Consider the following 15,409-nt stretch of genomic DNA (forward strand, 5'->3'; position numbering starts at 1 on the left):
TAAAGTCGTAAATTCAACTGGTTGCGCAAAGGAAATGATGTTGCTCGGCACAAATAACAAAAACAGCATTTTCTTAGAAAGTTTTCCAACAGCACGCTTTAAATACAATAAGTATTTAGATCAAATGGATACTTTTTAGCTGTTTACTCAACCTAGTCTAGGTTACATCATTTTCACCAGCTGCGAACAAAACTTCCATGCTATCTGTATCCTGAGAATAACAACTCGACAACTTAGATATAACAGAAAATTCGCACTTTCTCATTAGTATTTAATTTTACCATTTGTTACCGGTCTAATTTTCGATTCACATGTGGCATTGGGTATTTTCCCGACACCATGTGAAGGCAGCAGCTGTTTACCATGCTCATCTGTTTGGTGAAGATAAAGATGAGAGAGACATCTAAACAAAAAACACGCCATTCGTTTTAGGAGAAAATATACCCAAATACACACTTAATCTAATATATATAAAGAATAAATCACATAAACATTTTTGGAGACAGTAGGCTCACAACGACATTATCAAGGAAGTGTCATACACATAAATATTTCTGTTATTTATTTAGGTGTCGACATACTGCGAGACCATCCAAACTTCAGGTTTGCGCCACTGTGAAATTTGCCGTCATTTAACTTTGGTTGGCTTTCATGTCAGTGGTTAAATACCTGAAAGTAGCCTGTGGGCATCGACCTTATCTCATTAATCAGGAAGTGATGACGGATTACATGACATGTTCTTCATGATAAGTCACTGTTCAGTTCATATTCATAATCAACTTTAATTTGAACAAATCACCTTATGAGATATTAATGTACTTGTAGAACAGATTTGGATTGTTAGGTATCATCTGAATGTGCGCTCCAGAGCAAACTTGTGAAGTTATCTTTGCTGCTTATAGAGCAGCAGGTGTTTCTGGATGCGATGCTGCATTCAGGGGGAATCGGGTAAAAATGACTAATATTACGTAAAACTCGTTTCTCTTCAGCTTTAAGGTGGGTAGTGATAGAAAACAGCAAACACTTGAGTATAATACAAGAGCAAACCCTCTAGTGAAGCACAGCTCACATTTTGAAACACATATTAGCTGCTGAGACTTGCACTAACGTCTGTGTCACATCTTTTCCGAGCAGTTGAAAGACTCAAAAAACCCCGCCTCTCCGGACTGGGTGTCATCGTGAAGTTGAACCGTTCATCCAGCCAGTAGTCAAATAGACGGCCCTCAGAGGAGGTCTCCTATTTGTCTTCCTCCCTGTGTTCGTTTTTACCGTCAGGTGGACACTCTGCATATCCGCTGTCAGGATGTCTCCGTCCACATCCCCCCGGTTCTTCACGGAGAGGGAGGTGGCCCGCCACTGCACCAAGGAGTCCTGCTGGGTGCTGCTGGGGACCAGGGTTTACGATGTGACCGCCTTCTTACGGATGCACCCTGGAGGGGAGGCACTGATACTTCGCCGGTCGGGCAAAGACGTGAGCCGGGAGATGGAGGGACCCCCGCACCGGCACTCGGAGAACGCCCGGCGGTGGATGGAGCAGTACTACATCGGGGAGCTGGACAGAGACAGCGGCAGCGACGAGGCACAGGTAAAGCCCGGGACACCTGTCCTACATCACTGCCCTCACAGCATACAGACACCTGAAGAAACACCTGTTGCTACTGTATGTCTCTACTGGAGAGTCGTCATGGTGGATGTAGTTGCTGAGTGTTAAATGTTAACAAAACTTCCCAGAGTGAAGTCTCCCACTTTAACAGCCAGGCCCGAATTTAGTGATGTGGGGGCAGCAAACTTTGTCTTGCTTTCTTTTCACTCTTTCTCCAACTAAATGTTGATATTGGCAGTGGTAGAAGGGCTCAAAACTTTTTCTCACGTGGTAGTTAAGTCCTGCATTCATATTTTTACTTTGATAAAAGAGTGAAAGAGATTATCAGCACAATGTGCTTAAATTTACTTAACTTTTATTCAAGGTGGAGCTTTTCATTCTGATATAATGCTGGAGAGTTTAAGCAATAGTAATGCATTATATCATATTTGTTATATTTTGTGAGTAAAATCTGAATCTGCAGTGTAACAGTAACATTTGTCTTTCAGGTAAATGTAGTGGTATAATGTTTTCCTGTAAAATAGAAGTTTACAGTCGCATTTTTTAAAAAGTGAGGGCTTTTTGTACATTATTTCAATGTACAAAAATTGAAATAACATAATTCAATATTTTTCATATCTAAACATCATAATCTATAGCTGTTTGGGGCCCCCAGGCAGTTGCCCAACGGTGAAGCCCGCTGCCTGTGAAAAGCTTTCCTTCAGGCTCCAGAGGTGCAGGAATAATGTAGCCTCCAGGCAGGGCTGCGGCCCCATGTGAGACTGTGAGAGTGCTTTTCCATTATTATGTAGTCAAACCAAAATACAGACATTTGATCTGATTGTTTCTGTCACGCTTGACATAGACATCATTTGGCAAACTGCCACCCACCAAATGTCAAACGGCTCTATTGACGCCTCTTCAAAATGAGTCAAACCAGAGGAAAAATGTTCCCCTCTGAGCTGTAAATACCCCTCATTGAACTAACATCATGTCAGTCATGACACATTTTGGGCGCTAAGCTGGTATGGAAGTGTTTATTGGCTGCATATGATATCAGACACAGTGACTTTGCCAAACGCCTGGCGGTTTTGAGGCGGCAGAAAGCTGATACTTGTGGTTCTTTCAGTAGCAGGTGTATAATTGTCTCTCGCCTGACTTTACTGGGTAATTCTGTGAGGCAGGCAGAGGTAAGGAACTCCCTGCTCTCCCTCTTCTCATGGACAGTATTGATTATAAGGGCGGGAATGAGACAAACAGGGAGGTTCTTGCTTAATTCTTGTATGTTCAGAGAGGAGGAGGAGGACAGGGAGGGGCGTACAGTTGATATGGTAGACCTGTGGGGGTGGAGGGGACCAGTGGTGTTAATGAATGATTCAAGAGGTGTGTGTGTGTGTGTGTGTGTGTGTGTGTGTACGAGAGAGAGAAGGAGAGAGAAAGAAACTGGTTTGTCTTGTCCCACTGGGGATAGAAGGACTACAAACGGGGCAAATTTGAGGGAAACCGGAAACTTGACATCATTTGGGTGAATCCACACCCAATCTACAGCTCTCTGTCCCCGTATGTTTCCCTGTAAGTGTGAGGAGGGAGAAACAGAGAGAGTTTGCATAAATCTCTTGCCAACAGAGTTGACATTTACATGGCTTGCCCACTCTGATGTGTGTCAGTGTGTGTGTGTGTGTGTTTGTGTGCTCTTTTGTCAGGTGTATCACTGTGAGCCAAAGTTTACACAATTACAACAGCTAAAGTTATCATCCTCTCTTCTTCTTTGAAGTCTGTGTTAAGCTTCACGTTTCAGTCACTGATAACTCAAATCTGTAATAACGGGACTTTTGGACTTTTTGAAGATACAACACATAAAGCAAAAAACAATATAAAGTGTCTCAGTAAGGTGTCGGGCCTCCACGTGCTGCCAGAACAGTTTCAACGGCCTTGACACTGATTCTCTGGACTCTACTCACACTCATCGAACCATTCAGTGATCCCTCGTGCACTGTGAATCGGTGCATCCTGGAAGAGACCACTCCCATCAAGATAGAAATGTTTCATTATCACTCACAACAACTTTGTATTGATTAGCAGTGATCCTTCCCTCTAAGGGGACAAGTGGACCCAAACCATGCCAGCAAAATACCCCCCAAAGCATAACAGAGCCAGCCATAGGCCATAGGGGCCATAGGGGCCAAACATTCAGACCTGCACCGGTTTTTCATTAAACGTGTGTGTTTGTGTAGGTTGAATGGAGAATATATGAATATGTGTGTCATAGTTTAGCAGTAGTTTTGACTGTGCACACACTCAGAACATTTTCACACATACTCACACAGGCTGTTTGAGACGTTAGTGGTTTTTCTTATCTGCTCTCGTCATATCCCGTTAATCACAAGTTTTCCTCTTAATTTCCTTTTGGACATGATTCAGCACTTATACGTCTTGCAAAAGTCCAGTGAATGGAGAACGTCTTGTAGCTGAAGTAAGGAAATACGGTGATCAAACAGTCTCTATATGATGCAGCTGAATAATGATAAATGATGATATTAAATCGATGCACATGCAGCCTTACTGAGGAACTCAGCGATAAGCGGATGCTGGGTGTGAACCTCTGGTGACAATGGAGGTTATGTGACAGATTTCTGAGTCACAGGACGTTCAAGTTGTTTATTAAATATGGCCTTGCATAATGTGTTCTCCAGGTATGGCTGCATATGTTATTCTTCTCACTTTCTCCAGTCCTCTGGGCACCTCGGTCAAACCGCTAATGTCAGAGTGACCCCGTGTTTTGTTCTTTAATCATTGACCTGATGGCTTTAAATGCCATTTATACCAGGCAACTGAATACCAGTACAGAGACAGGATGTGCCAACCCGGAGCCACACAGTGAACATTTAAAGGCATTTTAATTGTGTTTGTATTGCATCATTACCTCGCCAGGCAGCTGGATGTGCGAGATCACGACATCACAAAATCATGCCAGAATCCATCCTGTCAGGCTTCTAGTTAGTGGTGGTTCGGACCAATCAGTGTCCTATTAGGATTCTCACGTGATCTGGTGAATCCGGCTGCTTGGATTGGGTGATGGGCAGATGGTTCAACCAATCAACCAAAAAAAGTGCCTGTCCATTACCAAACAGTTTCCAAGATGATCCAGTGTAACAAACCATCACAGTAGTAAAGTAAAATCTGCAAGTTAAATACTGTAGAAATAAAACTGCTCTTCCTTTTGCTATTTGGTTTGAGAATGAAATATACAGAAAGTTATAATAACTCAGTTGTTCCCTTATCGGATCATCATTTATCAGATGAAAAAGGGAAAGAGAATGTTATCACACAGTCAGTCTGGGTTTGTGACATAAATCTCAGCAGCTGTTCTGAAGGGCTGCAACCAACGTTCATTCGCTTCATTATCGCTTCATCTGCGGGTTATTTTTGAGATGGATTGTTTTGTCTATAAAATGTGAAAAATGACCGTTACAATTTCCCAGAGTCAAATGTGACGTCTTCAAATGTCTTTTTTTTTTGTGTGACCAACAGTCCAAAACCAAAAGATAATCAGTTTACTATGTATGACGAAGCAAAGAATTAAATCGTCTCATTTAGAAGCTGAAAGGGCATTTTTATCTTAAAACAGGACTAAAACTATTATTTGAATATCAAAATAGTTACTATTTTAGTTCATTTTCTGCAGATCTGCTAATCTATTAATCCACTAACTTTTGCAGCTATACTATTGAGTCATTGAGTCATTGTTGGGGGACATAAAAATCATTAATCATTAGTATTGTGATAAGGTTTGTTATGATATGTCATAAATACTGTGAAACAGAGGTGCTTCCTTCTTTTACTGCTCACATTTTCTATCTGAAATGTTCTGCTTTCTGTCAGTTCAACTATTTGCTGGTTTATGTCTGTTCAGCATTTTAATGATACCACATGAACACATGTTACTGTGTGTGTGTATGTGTTTTCATCTGCTGATCATGGTCTTGATTAATTGATTAGTCCATAGAATATCAGAAAACAGTGAAAGCCTGAGTTGTGTTTTCAGTTGTCTAGTTTCTCCAATCAACACTCTAAAACCAAACAATGATTGATTTATCACATACACATGGTTGTAGTATCATACAGTGTAATGTGTGTTATCCTGAGATTCCCAGCTCCATCCATTGCTTTTAATTGCCCCAACATATCGATTTTAAATGGCCTACTTTGAGAGTAGGATATACCACAATGGTGTAGCACCCTTGTTCCTGTCTTTAAGGGAGGCCCTGTCACCCAAAGGGTTAACCCCAGCTAAGCAGAAGGAGATACAGGCTGCACTTTTCTCTGTCTCAGGGGAGACTGCTGTACCAGCGCTCTGCCACACAGGACAAAGTGTTTAAACAGACTATAAGCAAATGGTATCTAGAAAGCTCAGCAGACATTATAGGACTTGAACAACTGTCTGTTTGAGGTTACTCATAGAACAAACAGGAGGAGATTAAAGGGGAGATTAGGGGAGATGGTATCCCTCTTCTTTGCATAAGTGGTCAGCATACATATATTCTTTAGTGACTGGCTTTTCTGTGTCTATAATTTCCTCGTTTGATCTCCTAAAAAGAATCTCAACCCCAAAAATGACCCAAAAACGTCACTCAAGCAGTCAGAAATCTTTCCACCAATGGTCAACAATTGATATATTGCATGTCTTTAAATGTTCATTTGGAGACAGTGATGATAACTTGAGGCAGGGTTGATTGGATACCAGAGAGCAGGGTCCACCAAGACTCAATCCAAGATCTGCAGGAGGCCGTAGCTTCTAGTGTGTGTGTTCGTGTGTTTGGGAGCAGGTTTACAATCAAACAGGGGTGCTGTTTACACTGTCAACAACTTAAACTGGTTTGTAACAGAAGGTGATTGCTTCCGTTCAACCAGTGCTTGACAGGGATTTTCCATGATGAACATGAAACCAGGAACTGGCACAGTCTGTCATTAAGTAAACTGTACACATTTTAATATAAATCCTTGCACATTTTGATTCTTTCCATCACTTATGAGGCTCAATCTAAAGCTGTGCATTAAATATTATACAGTATTTCTGCTGATTTCTGTTTTGTGTATGTTTCAGCATCATTTCTCAGGTGCACCTCTGAAATACTGCTAAAATGAAAGTTTGATGATAAACTTTACTTTAATTAGAGATATACTAACTTTATAGTCCCTGTTGTTATAGATCAAGCTTAAAAGATCACACATTTTAATCTATAGTACAACATCTGAAGCAAGAATGGTCGTTAAGTACGTGTGTGCAGTCTCCCAAGAAACGTACCCTTGACCACTAGCACAAGTGTAATGGTATGTTAAAGTGTGTGTGTGTACGTGAGTAAAGACAGATCTGCTTATCCCCAGTGTGTCAATCAAAACTGCACCTTTGTTTGCTCTCTGCTCCTGTCGCATTGTCTGGAAGAAATCGTGGCAGCGTGGCCTATCTACCTCAGGATGAGGAAATCGACTGCTCCGCTGTCCTCGACACATTCTTTCCATCGTATTTCACTGACTTGTCTGACTGTCTCTTTCTTTACATGGACTTAGAATGTAAACTAATTCAACAGAGCGAAGCACAGAGGCAGTCTTATTTATGCCCCGATGTGCGAGAGAATGTGACTTCGCGGTCGTGACGTCAGAAAGATAGTACATGTATTGTTAAGTGAGTGGAATGGCTAATGAGTGAGTGTATGAATGAATGAATGAACAACGGAGATGGTATAGAAGAGAGTAGTTGACATAGGAGTAGATGGAGGAGAAGGGAAGTGAGTGGAGCCGTCTGATAGAAGAGAATAAAACAGACTAGTTTGGAGTAGCATACAAGAGGAGCACGATGCAGATAGGGAATGTGTAATAAAGTAGAAATAAGTATATTAGAGTACAGAGTGGAGCGTCAGTAGAGGTCACAGTAGTGGTGGGTGTTGATAAGTTTTGTGGATGGAATGCTGGAGGGCGAGCTGGTCGGGCTGGTGGAGCGCTGGAATGCGGACTTTCATCTGCATGGATCTTTCTCTGCTCAATGATCTGATTGTCTTTCATCAGAGGGTGCGGGGAGGAAGAGCGGGAGAGACTGAGGAGTGAGTGGCGGCGGGGGGGGGTAATAACATTAGGTTATTATATAAGACTTTGTCCCTGCAGGTCAGTATAGACTTTCACTACAGGTGAGCCAATCACATCGAAGCGCATAAACAGCACAGATGTTTTGTCTGTTTCGTTCAGGTCTTTCTGTGTCTCCGGCGTTCGTGTCATCAGTTTTTCCCCCCAACAAGCCGTCCAGGTGAACTGCCTCTTTTACAACTCTGAAGAGCTGCTCTGAGTTTATCACCGTGGTGACACATTACCCGCCGCATTGTTTACTTTTGCTACCATAGAGACTGCCAACACGGCAATTAGCGCTCAGGTGCAGGCCTCAGGTGGCTCCCCAGGTCACCATGGTAACACCTGGAAAAAAAAGAGAGAGGGTGAGGTGAAGGGAAACTGGACGGACAGTCAGAGGGGATGGAGGTGAGCGTATGTGTAGAAGGTGCCATCACTCTTTTCTCTCATCTCTTGTACTGAGACAAATCCTGAGATGTCAGATGCTAACTTTATTTTTTTGTTTTCTTAACACATTATCTCCCAGTGGCATCGTGCATCCTCATTGATCTGTTGTGAGTCATGTTTTCTGGTGATCATAAAGAAAAGGACAACAAAAACCTTCAATTTTTGTGTAACTATCCCAAAATAATCAGGATATTTTTTTTTATAAATTCTGCATCATAAACTAAAACTACACTAAAACAGCCTCCTGTATCATTTCATGGTTGAACAGGAGCATCTGTTTGGCTAAAAAAGATGATTAAACTAAATGGAAAAGAACAAAATAGTGTTTAGGTTAAAACTGCAGTTAAAGGATAGGTAGAGTGTTAATTAATGGTTGACAGATGTTGTGAGGTTGTGTCTGCTTGGAGTAGGCTGCTCTTACCAAACACCCCGTTTTTGTGCACAAGCCCAAAAATAATGTACCCAAAACAAGAAGGTTACTGTTCTTCAACCTTTTTGATGACAGTCATAACCCTGTTCTCATTTAAAAGATAAATCTTAAAATTTTACATCCAAAAGGTCAGAATGAGTAGAAGTGATCCTGAAAATAATACCACCAAGGCTGAATTGTCCACGAGTGGGACTGTGTTGCTTAACAGGTTAATCTGCTTTTTTTCATTTGTCCCCTCCAACTGAACTCTTTCTTTCCCATTGTATCTGTCCATCTTGTCATCTTGACTGGTTGGCTCATAGCCCAAGGGGTGAACAGATACACACACGCGCACACACACACAGAGGTGTGTTGTTGGTGAAAAACAAGCCGTTTGAAGGTTTTGGAGAAAATGACAAGCTTCTCAGACACACCCTGAGGAGGAGGAGGGAGGAGGAGGAGGAGGAGATGGAGAGACAGTCAGCCTGAAGGAGCCTACAGGTAGAGAGGACTGAGTCAGGGTCTCTGTGGTGGATATTTTGCATACAGTTGGGCCTGAATGATAAACAATAGTGATATGTACTGCAGAGTTTTCCCTGCCTATCTAACTCAAAGGCGAGCCGCCTTTGTATCACTGGCTGCCGCCTTTGTTGAAAATTCCGACATGTGATATTGACGGAATGAAAAAGGCAGTTATAGTTAGTTCCAAGACTTATCTCCTAGTTCATCTTCAAAAACTGCAGCGGTTGCAAGCATTTTTTTAATAAAAGACTAAATAATTACCTTTGCAAAACGAAGTGAAATATATTGTGAACACTTTATACACCGTCACTCAGAGATTAATGTTAGCAGAGCAGTGATCAGCTGTTAACAAATGAGATCAGCTGACAAACACACACTGCAGCACTAAACCACTTAAACCAAATCTGGTGCAAAGAAAATAACTTGGTGCTGTTTCACCTCAAAAACCCTGCATCCGCTCAGCATGTTGGACAGTGATGTCTGTCCCTGCAGCTTACGGTGCAGCAGAGAGGCTCAAATTAATTAATTAATCAATTAATTAATGCAGTTAACTTTTTAAAATAAAAAGGCTGCGGACCATTCATCTTATCTGCCAGTTATGTCTCATATTGTATTTCAGTGGAATAAGGACACCAGTCAATGGTTTGGCAAACATCCTGATTCAAATCAGCACCCAAGTATCTTGATAGTATTGAATTAAGAGATAAGCATATTGTTCCAGGCTTACAAAATAAACACAGTCATTTTTATTTTTCATCTTTTTGTTCCGTCTTGGTATAAAATTTAAATCCCTATGGACACTTTTGTCTGTCAAATCATGATTTTTTTCACTTAACTGCACGACACTCTAAAGGTGCACGCAGTTCTCCCGCCTTTTCCACCTTTGTCTCCAAGAAATTCCAAGGAAAACCCTGATACCAGCCATACACACTTCATCAGTCGCAATAAGGAAATTGTTCGATAGAATGTTTGATAGTTTCACTCGGTTGCATTAAATGCAAACGGCCATGAAAGCACATTAAAAATATGCAAAGTTTGGTTGCATGAACGAACCCCGAGCGTGCTCCGTCCTTGGCTCATAAACAACCTATAGTATCCCTTTATAATGGAGCGTGCTACGAGTGACACGCAAACAGCCGATCTTTTAACAGGTGTGTTGTTGCACCATCGACATGTGACACAACAACAGAAACAGCGTGGAGTGAGAAAATGAGTGCAGACAGTGAGGAAATTGTAAAATTAAAATTATTAGCTGTATGTCTTGATAAACAAATTAGCTAAAGTCAAAATAAAGTGGTTAAATTCAACCTTTATCGATATCGAATGAAATGAAATTTTTAGCTACATACAGTACGACCTGGCAGCTGGTTGGATGAATATTTGTCTCTTGGGGAATAACGTGCTCTCCCGGTCATACACCTCTGTGTGAGGTAAAGAGTGAGCTGGCAGTGGTGCATGATGAGAACTTGCAGCTACTAAATTTTGGCGAGCTGATGCAGAAAGTGTGTGTGTGTGTGTGTGTGTGTGTGTGTGTGTGTGTCTGTGTGTGTGTGTGTGTGCGTGTGTGCCAGGGGAACTATCTACTGACTTTTACTCAGTACATTCCCTGTCAGCCTTCCTTCCCTTATTTCCACTTACTCAGTGTCATATTATACTACACACCAATCTGGTGGATTTTAGACACAGCCACAATTGTAGACTGATGTGAGTATAAATAAAACACAAAGCTGTCACTGTTGTTGCTAACACTTAGTGGGGAAAGTTTAGTTTAGTTTAGTTTGCATGTCACGGTGTGTGAGACGGGTCCAATAAATCTTTTTTTAAACTTGATTCAAAAATGAGGCTTACAACGTCGCATTGGCCAGTGGATTCTGTACCATTTCATTTCCTATTCTGATTGGTCGGTTTGTAGATGTAGCAGAGTGTGGTCCCAAATTTCTATTCTGTAGTGAACAAATCACAAAATCTGCAATTGTGGATGTGTGACAAGTTGTCAATCAATAACAGTTGTCCTACATCACCCAAGATTTTAGCACATTTCTCTAACGATTGTCACCTTTTATCTCATACAGCCAAAAATCAGCCAGTGCAAAGGATCTTTAATTTGTTCAAGTTAGCTATTTGACTTGTGTCTGATGTGAAAATGTGTATTTACCGCTGCACCTAAATGATACAAGCTGTAACGATGTCCTCCGAGTCTACAATAGAGTTCAGTGAATTCAATGAGTTGTCAGTTGTCTCTTTACATCAAGACCTGATAGTCTTGAAATCTTAAAAAAAAAGGTTTTAACAGCATTGCAGTTTTGCTTCACATCAGTTTTTATTTATGAAAGAAAAATTTTAAAAATATATACAGAACATAGCAGCACGGTGCGGCTGTTATATGGCACTTAGTTCACTAGTAACATGACACCTCCTGCACAAACTGGCTAGCTACACAGAGCCTCTGATTCTTGTGCGCACACACACATACACAACAGGTAGAGAGAGAGAGAGAGAGAGGAGAGAGAGAGAGGTTGGAATCTTGAGTCCTGGTCATTCAGGTTTGACTGGTTATTTTAGTTAGAGGGAGACGAGTAATCTTGTTATTACACACACACATACACACACACACACACACACACACACACACACACACACGCACACACACAGCCGTCATCCTCACCCAACCTCTCTGTCCTCATGTCTGTCCCCCCCCCTTGTTAAACCACTTACACAACCCCCCTCCGTCAAGGTGGTCTGGCTGCTTGCGTTCCTCTGATGTCGAAGAGAATTCAGCACAGGATTTCAGGCTTGATGGATGTATTGTACAGTATTAGGCTCAGGCTGGGTGACAGATTCATTGTACACGTGAAGTAATGATATTTACATCCTGTCATTTGTGAGAGAGAGCGATGACTGGAAGGTTTGTTCTGGAAGCTGAGCTAAAGTATCAATATCAGATTTGTTTAGCTACTGAATAGAAGGTGATTACTGAGCAATACGTCATTTTATTCACTCTGTCATAGAGGGTGACAGCTTCTTTGAGAAGTCTGCGCTGGTTTACTGAAAAGGTGAACATTACTGAGCCTCTCTTCCACTTTTTCCATGCTGTCTCCACTGTCAACACACTCTACCGGCATCGGAAACATGTAGGATACAACACACAAGCAGCCCGCACCGACTGATCACAATAGGTGTGCTTTTGAGGCTCTGTTAAAACTACAGGGGATACATGATTGCACCTGATAGCAGAACCTGTGACTGTTATCCATGTGATGATCAGCGCAAACATTGAAAGAATGCATTTCCTCTCTCTGACCACAAACTGATCGGCACACACACACACACACACACACACACACACACCTCACAGCGGTCATATTTCATCCAGCTGTGTGTTTGGCTTATTGGGGAGGAGTGAAATGATTTATGTAATGAGATGACAAATTGGTAAAGACATGATTGTGTGTGTGTGTGTGTGTGTGTGCAGCTATCTCTCCCTCATCTAGCTCAGTGGGAGACCGTGAGAGCATTCAACCTTCCCACACGGTCATGTTATCTTCCCTGCTGACACTGATGTCATCATTGTCAAATCTGAATAGCAAAGAAAAGCAGTCACTTATGATTGAGTAACAAATCGAAAACTTGATCACATTTTTACTGCTTGTGCTGCACTTGATTTAGCTTTCCACCCCCTCCCCACACACACACACACACACACACACACACACACACACACACACACACACACACATCCTGCTTAATGAGATGCTGTACATTTGAATACTTGTCGCCAGTGTATTTGGCTGTCACCACCGCCATCAGTGTTTTAGTGAGAGTTGATAAGACCGACAAGAGGAGAGACTGGTTACAAGTTGTACACCGAAGCTTCAGATTTGAACACGTCGTTGTTAGAAAGATGACATTATGAAGTCTTAACGTGCTCAGTGATGTTTTTTCAAAGCATTTGATAATGTGTGAAACATAAAGGTCAACAGACTCGGGTCAGTCACTACTGTCGGATGGTTAAATAAACAGTTTTCTCATTGCTTCTCTGTAAAGTGTAGGTCCGATCGATGCACCGCAGGTGTGTGTGTGTGTGTGAGTGGGGACAGAATTCAGAGCTCCTGGCCTTTTCTGTGTCATTGAACTCCCCACTGTGTCACTGAACTTTAACCCTGCTGTTTCTACATGCATCCTACTGCTCATACAAACACACACACACACAAACACACATACATATTTGTCAAAGCACCCAGTTCAGGGCAGGTATAATTTAATAATGTTATTCTCAGGAGAATAAGTCAGGTAGCCAGTTTTTATTTCAATTTTTTATTACATCCATGAAGGTTGTGTAGTGGATCATCAGATATCACCAACTATCTCATCACAAAACAAAACACACTCTCTGTCAATTCATGTTACTGTAGATACATGGATATTATTCGTCACACCGTGCTCAGACCTGCCTGACATGAAACAAGAGCGGCAAATTAGAAACTTGAAACAAGTGAAACTGAAGCCAGGAGCCACCCCCTGATCGTACTCGACCCCGAATGATTAAAGGACAAAGCCAGAGTGAATAAATAAGAAATATTTGCTGCACACAGATCTCTGGGTGTTGCCTGTGTCGTTTTTACAAAGCCGTCACATCAGTCGTACAGCAGCGTAGTGATAGGCCGTTTCTCCAGGTGACTGACTGACTGACTGGTCCTCTGCTTTGTAACCGGAGACATGAGAGGTTATGAAAGCTTTTGCTACCACTGAGGTCACCTGTAGAGCGGCTTCCTTTTATCTGTTGTGTGCTTGCTCTTATTTATTTACTAAAAATCCAGTAGTGGGGGGGGGGTCCTCAACTGTGCTGCATCTAACTACACTGTGTGCAGAGTTTATTATTGTAGAAAAGACCACAAAGAGTCAAGTTACTGAACAGTGGTGATTAACCAGAAATGCAGGTTTTGGCACATAGCTGGCAACAATTTAAGGGAAATGTTAGATGGGTGATGTAAGCTTAGAATGATTTTGGTAACTGAGCCAAAACCACTATTGATGTGGTGAATGTGAAGTCTGTGTTGGATACTTTAATGATTAATGAGAATATGTTTTTTTCATTTTAAAGAGTTAAGCAACTGGCTCACTTCAGAGTAGAGGTCTCCACGCGTCCACTTAGTTCTGAGGAACCGAGACCCAACCTGGGACCCCAGTTGGACCAGGTCTAAATTCTACTCATTCTAGTCTCCTTTTACCACCACAGGTCTCAGGTCTGTATGTCAATGTGTCCGATACTCGAGTGGACCCGAACAGACCTGACTGTACGCGGGATCAGCTCTGATCATGTGATACGTCACAGTCACGGCAGGAGAAAACGTTGCGTTTTGAGTGAGAGAAGAAATGTAAACTGTGAAGCGAATTGATGTGAGGAACAAGATAAAGGAAAAGGAAAACAAGGAAGTAAAACCAGCTGGAACATCAGCTGTTTGCTCCTGTTTTATGCAAACACTCCACAAAGATGAGAAAAAGGTTCTGACGAGGTAGATGAAGTCAACGTTATTTTAGGAAAATCAGTCGTCTACAAGATTTATGCTGTTAAATTAACTTTGGAATTTGATTCAGATGTTACATTTATTATTCATTTATATTAAATAAAATAAAAATAGGTTGTCTTTTTGTCATCCAGTTTGCTACAGAAGGTTTTATTGTTGGTACAGGAGGTGGAATGGGATTTTTAGTTAATATATTACATGTTATCAGTGTTTGAAGCATATAAACAAATGATTTTTGTTTCTATGACTTAACATTCATTCTCAGGGCATTATTATTATAATACTGCTGCTTTTTCCCACTGCGGCTGCTTGTTAATTGATCAAATTAATTCATAGCACATCACACTGCTGCTGGTCTCTCTTTTTTGTAAATGAACTCATGCACGTTGGGTTCGCATAGGTTTTGTCCAACATTTTGGACCCGTGAAGACTTCTACTTCAGAGTGCTGCATACGCCACAGTCTTCATCCTTCCATCATAAAATCTTGACTCCCCAAACCATGACCAGGTGTGCTTACACAGCCCTGCATAGTGGCTGCCCGGAGGACAACAGCAACTCAACCTCTGCCCTACATACAGTACCTCCACCTTTTAGTTGCAACGCTCTCACTATCACCAGTCATAAAACATACAGTCATAAAATGTAGCAATGAAACACACACATCCAGAAGAGAGAGTTAAACAGTTTTGCTGGCGGAATAAAATTGAATTATGAAGTTATTTTTCTTTCACCTCAAAGTGCAAAACCAACAAATCTACATGTCAGGGAGTGGATGGATTTACAGTGTAGGCTGTGATTATCAGGGT

At 41.6% G+C, this 15,409-nt stretch overlaps 1 protein-coding gene across 1 annotated transcript in view; it reads left to right on the top strand.

The window, feature by feature from the left end:
- The first annotated feature begins 585 nt into the window (after positions 1-585).
- Positions 586-15,409, top strand: part of fa2h (fatty acid 2-hydroxylase) — a 33,121-nt gene continuing 18,297 nt past the window's right edge. The window contains exon 1 of the mRNA XM_067588863.1: positions 586-1,585. Coding sequence (XP_067444964.1) covers positions 1,304-1,585 — 282 coding nt within the window. The 5' untranslated portion in view covers positions 586-1,303. The remainder of the gene's footprint in view (positions 1,586-15,409) is intronic.

This window comes from Thunnus thynnus, chromosome 5 (genome assembly GCF_963924715.1).
Source record: "Thunnus thynnus chromosome 5, fThuThy2.1, whole genome shotgun sequence".
NCBI lineage: Eukaryota > Metazoa > Chordata > Actinopteri > Scombriformes > Scombridae > Thunnus > Thunnus thynnus.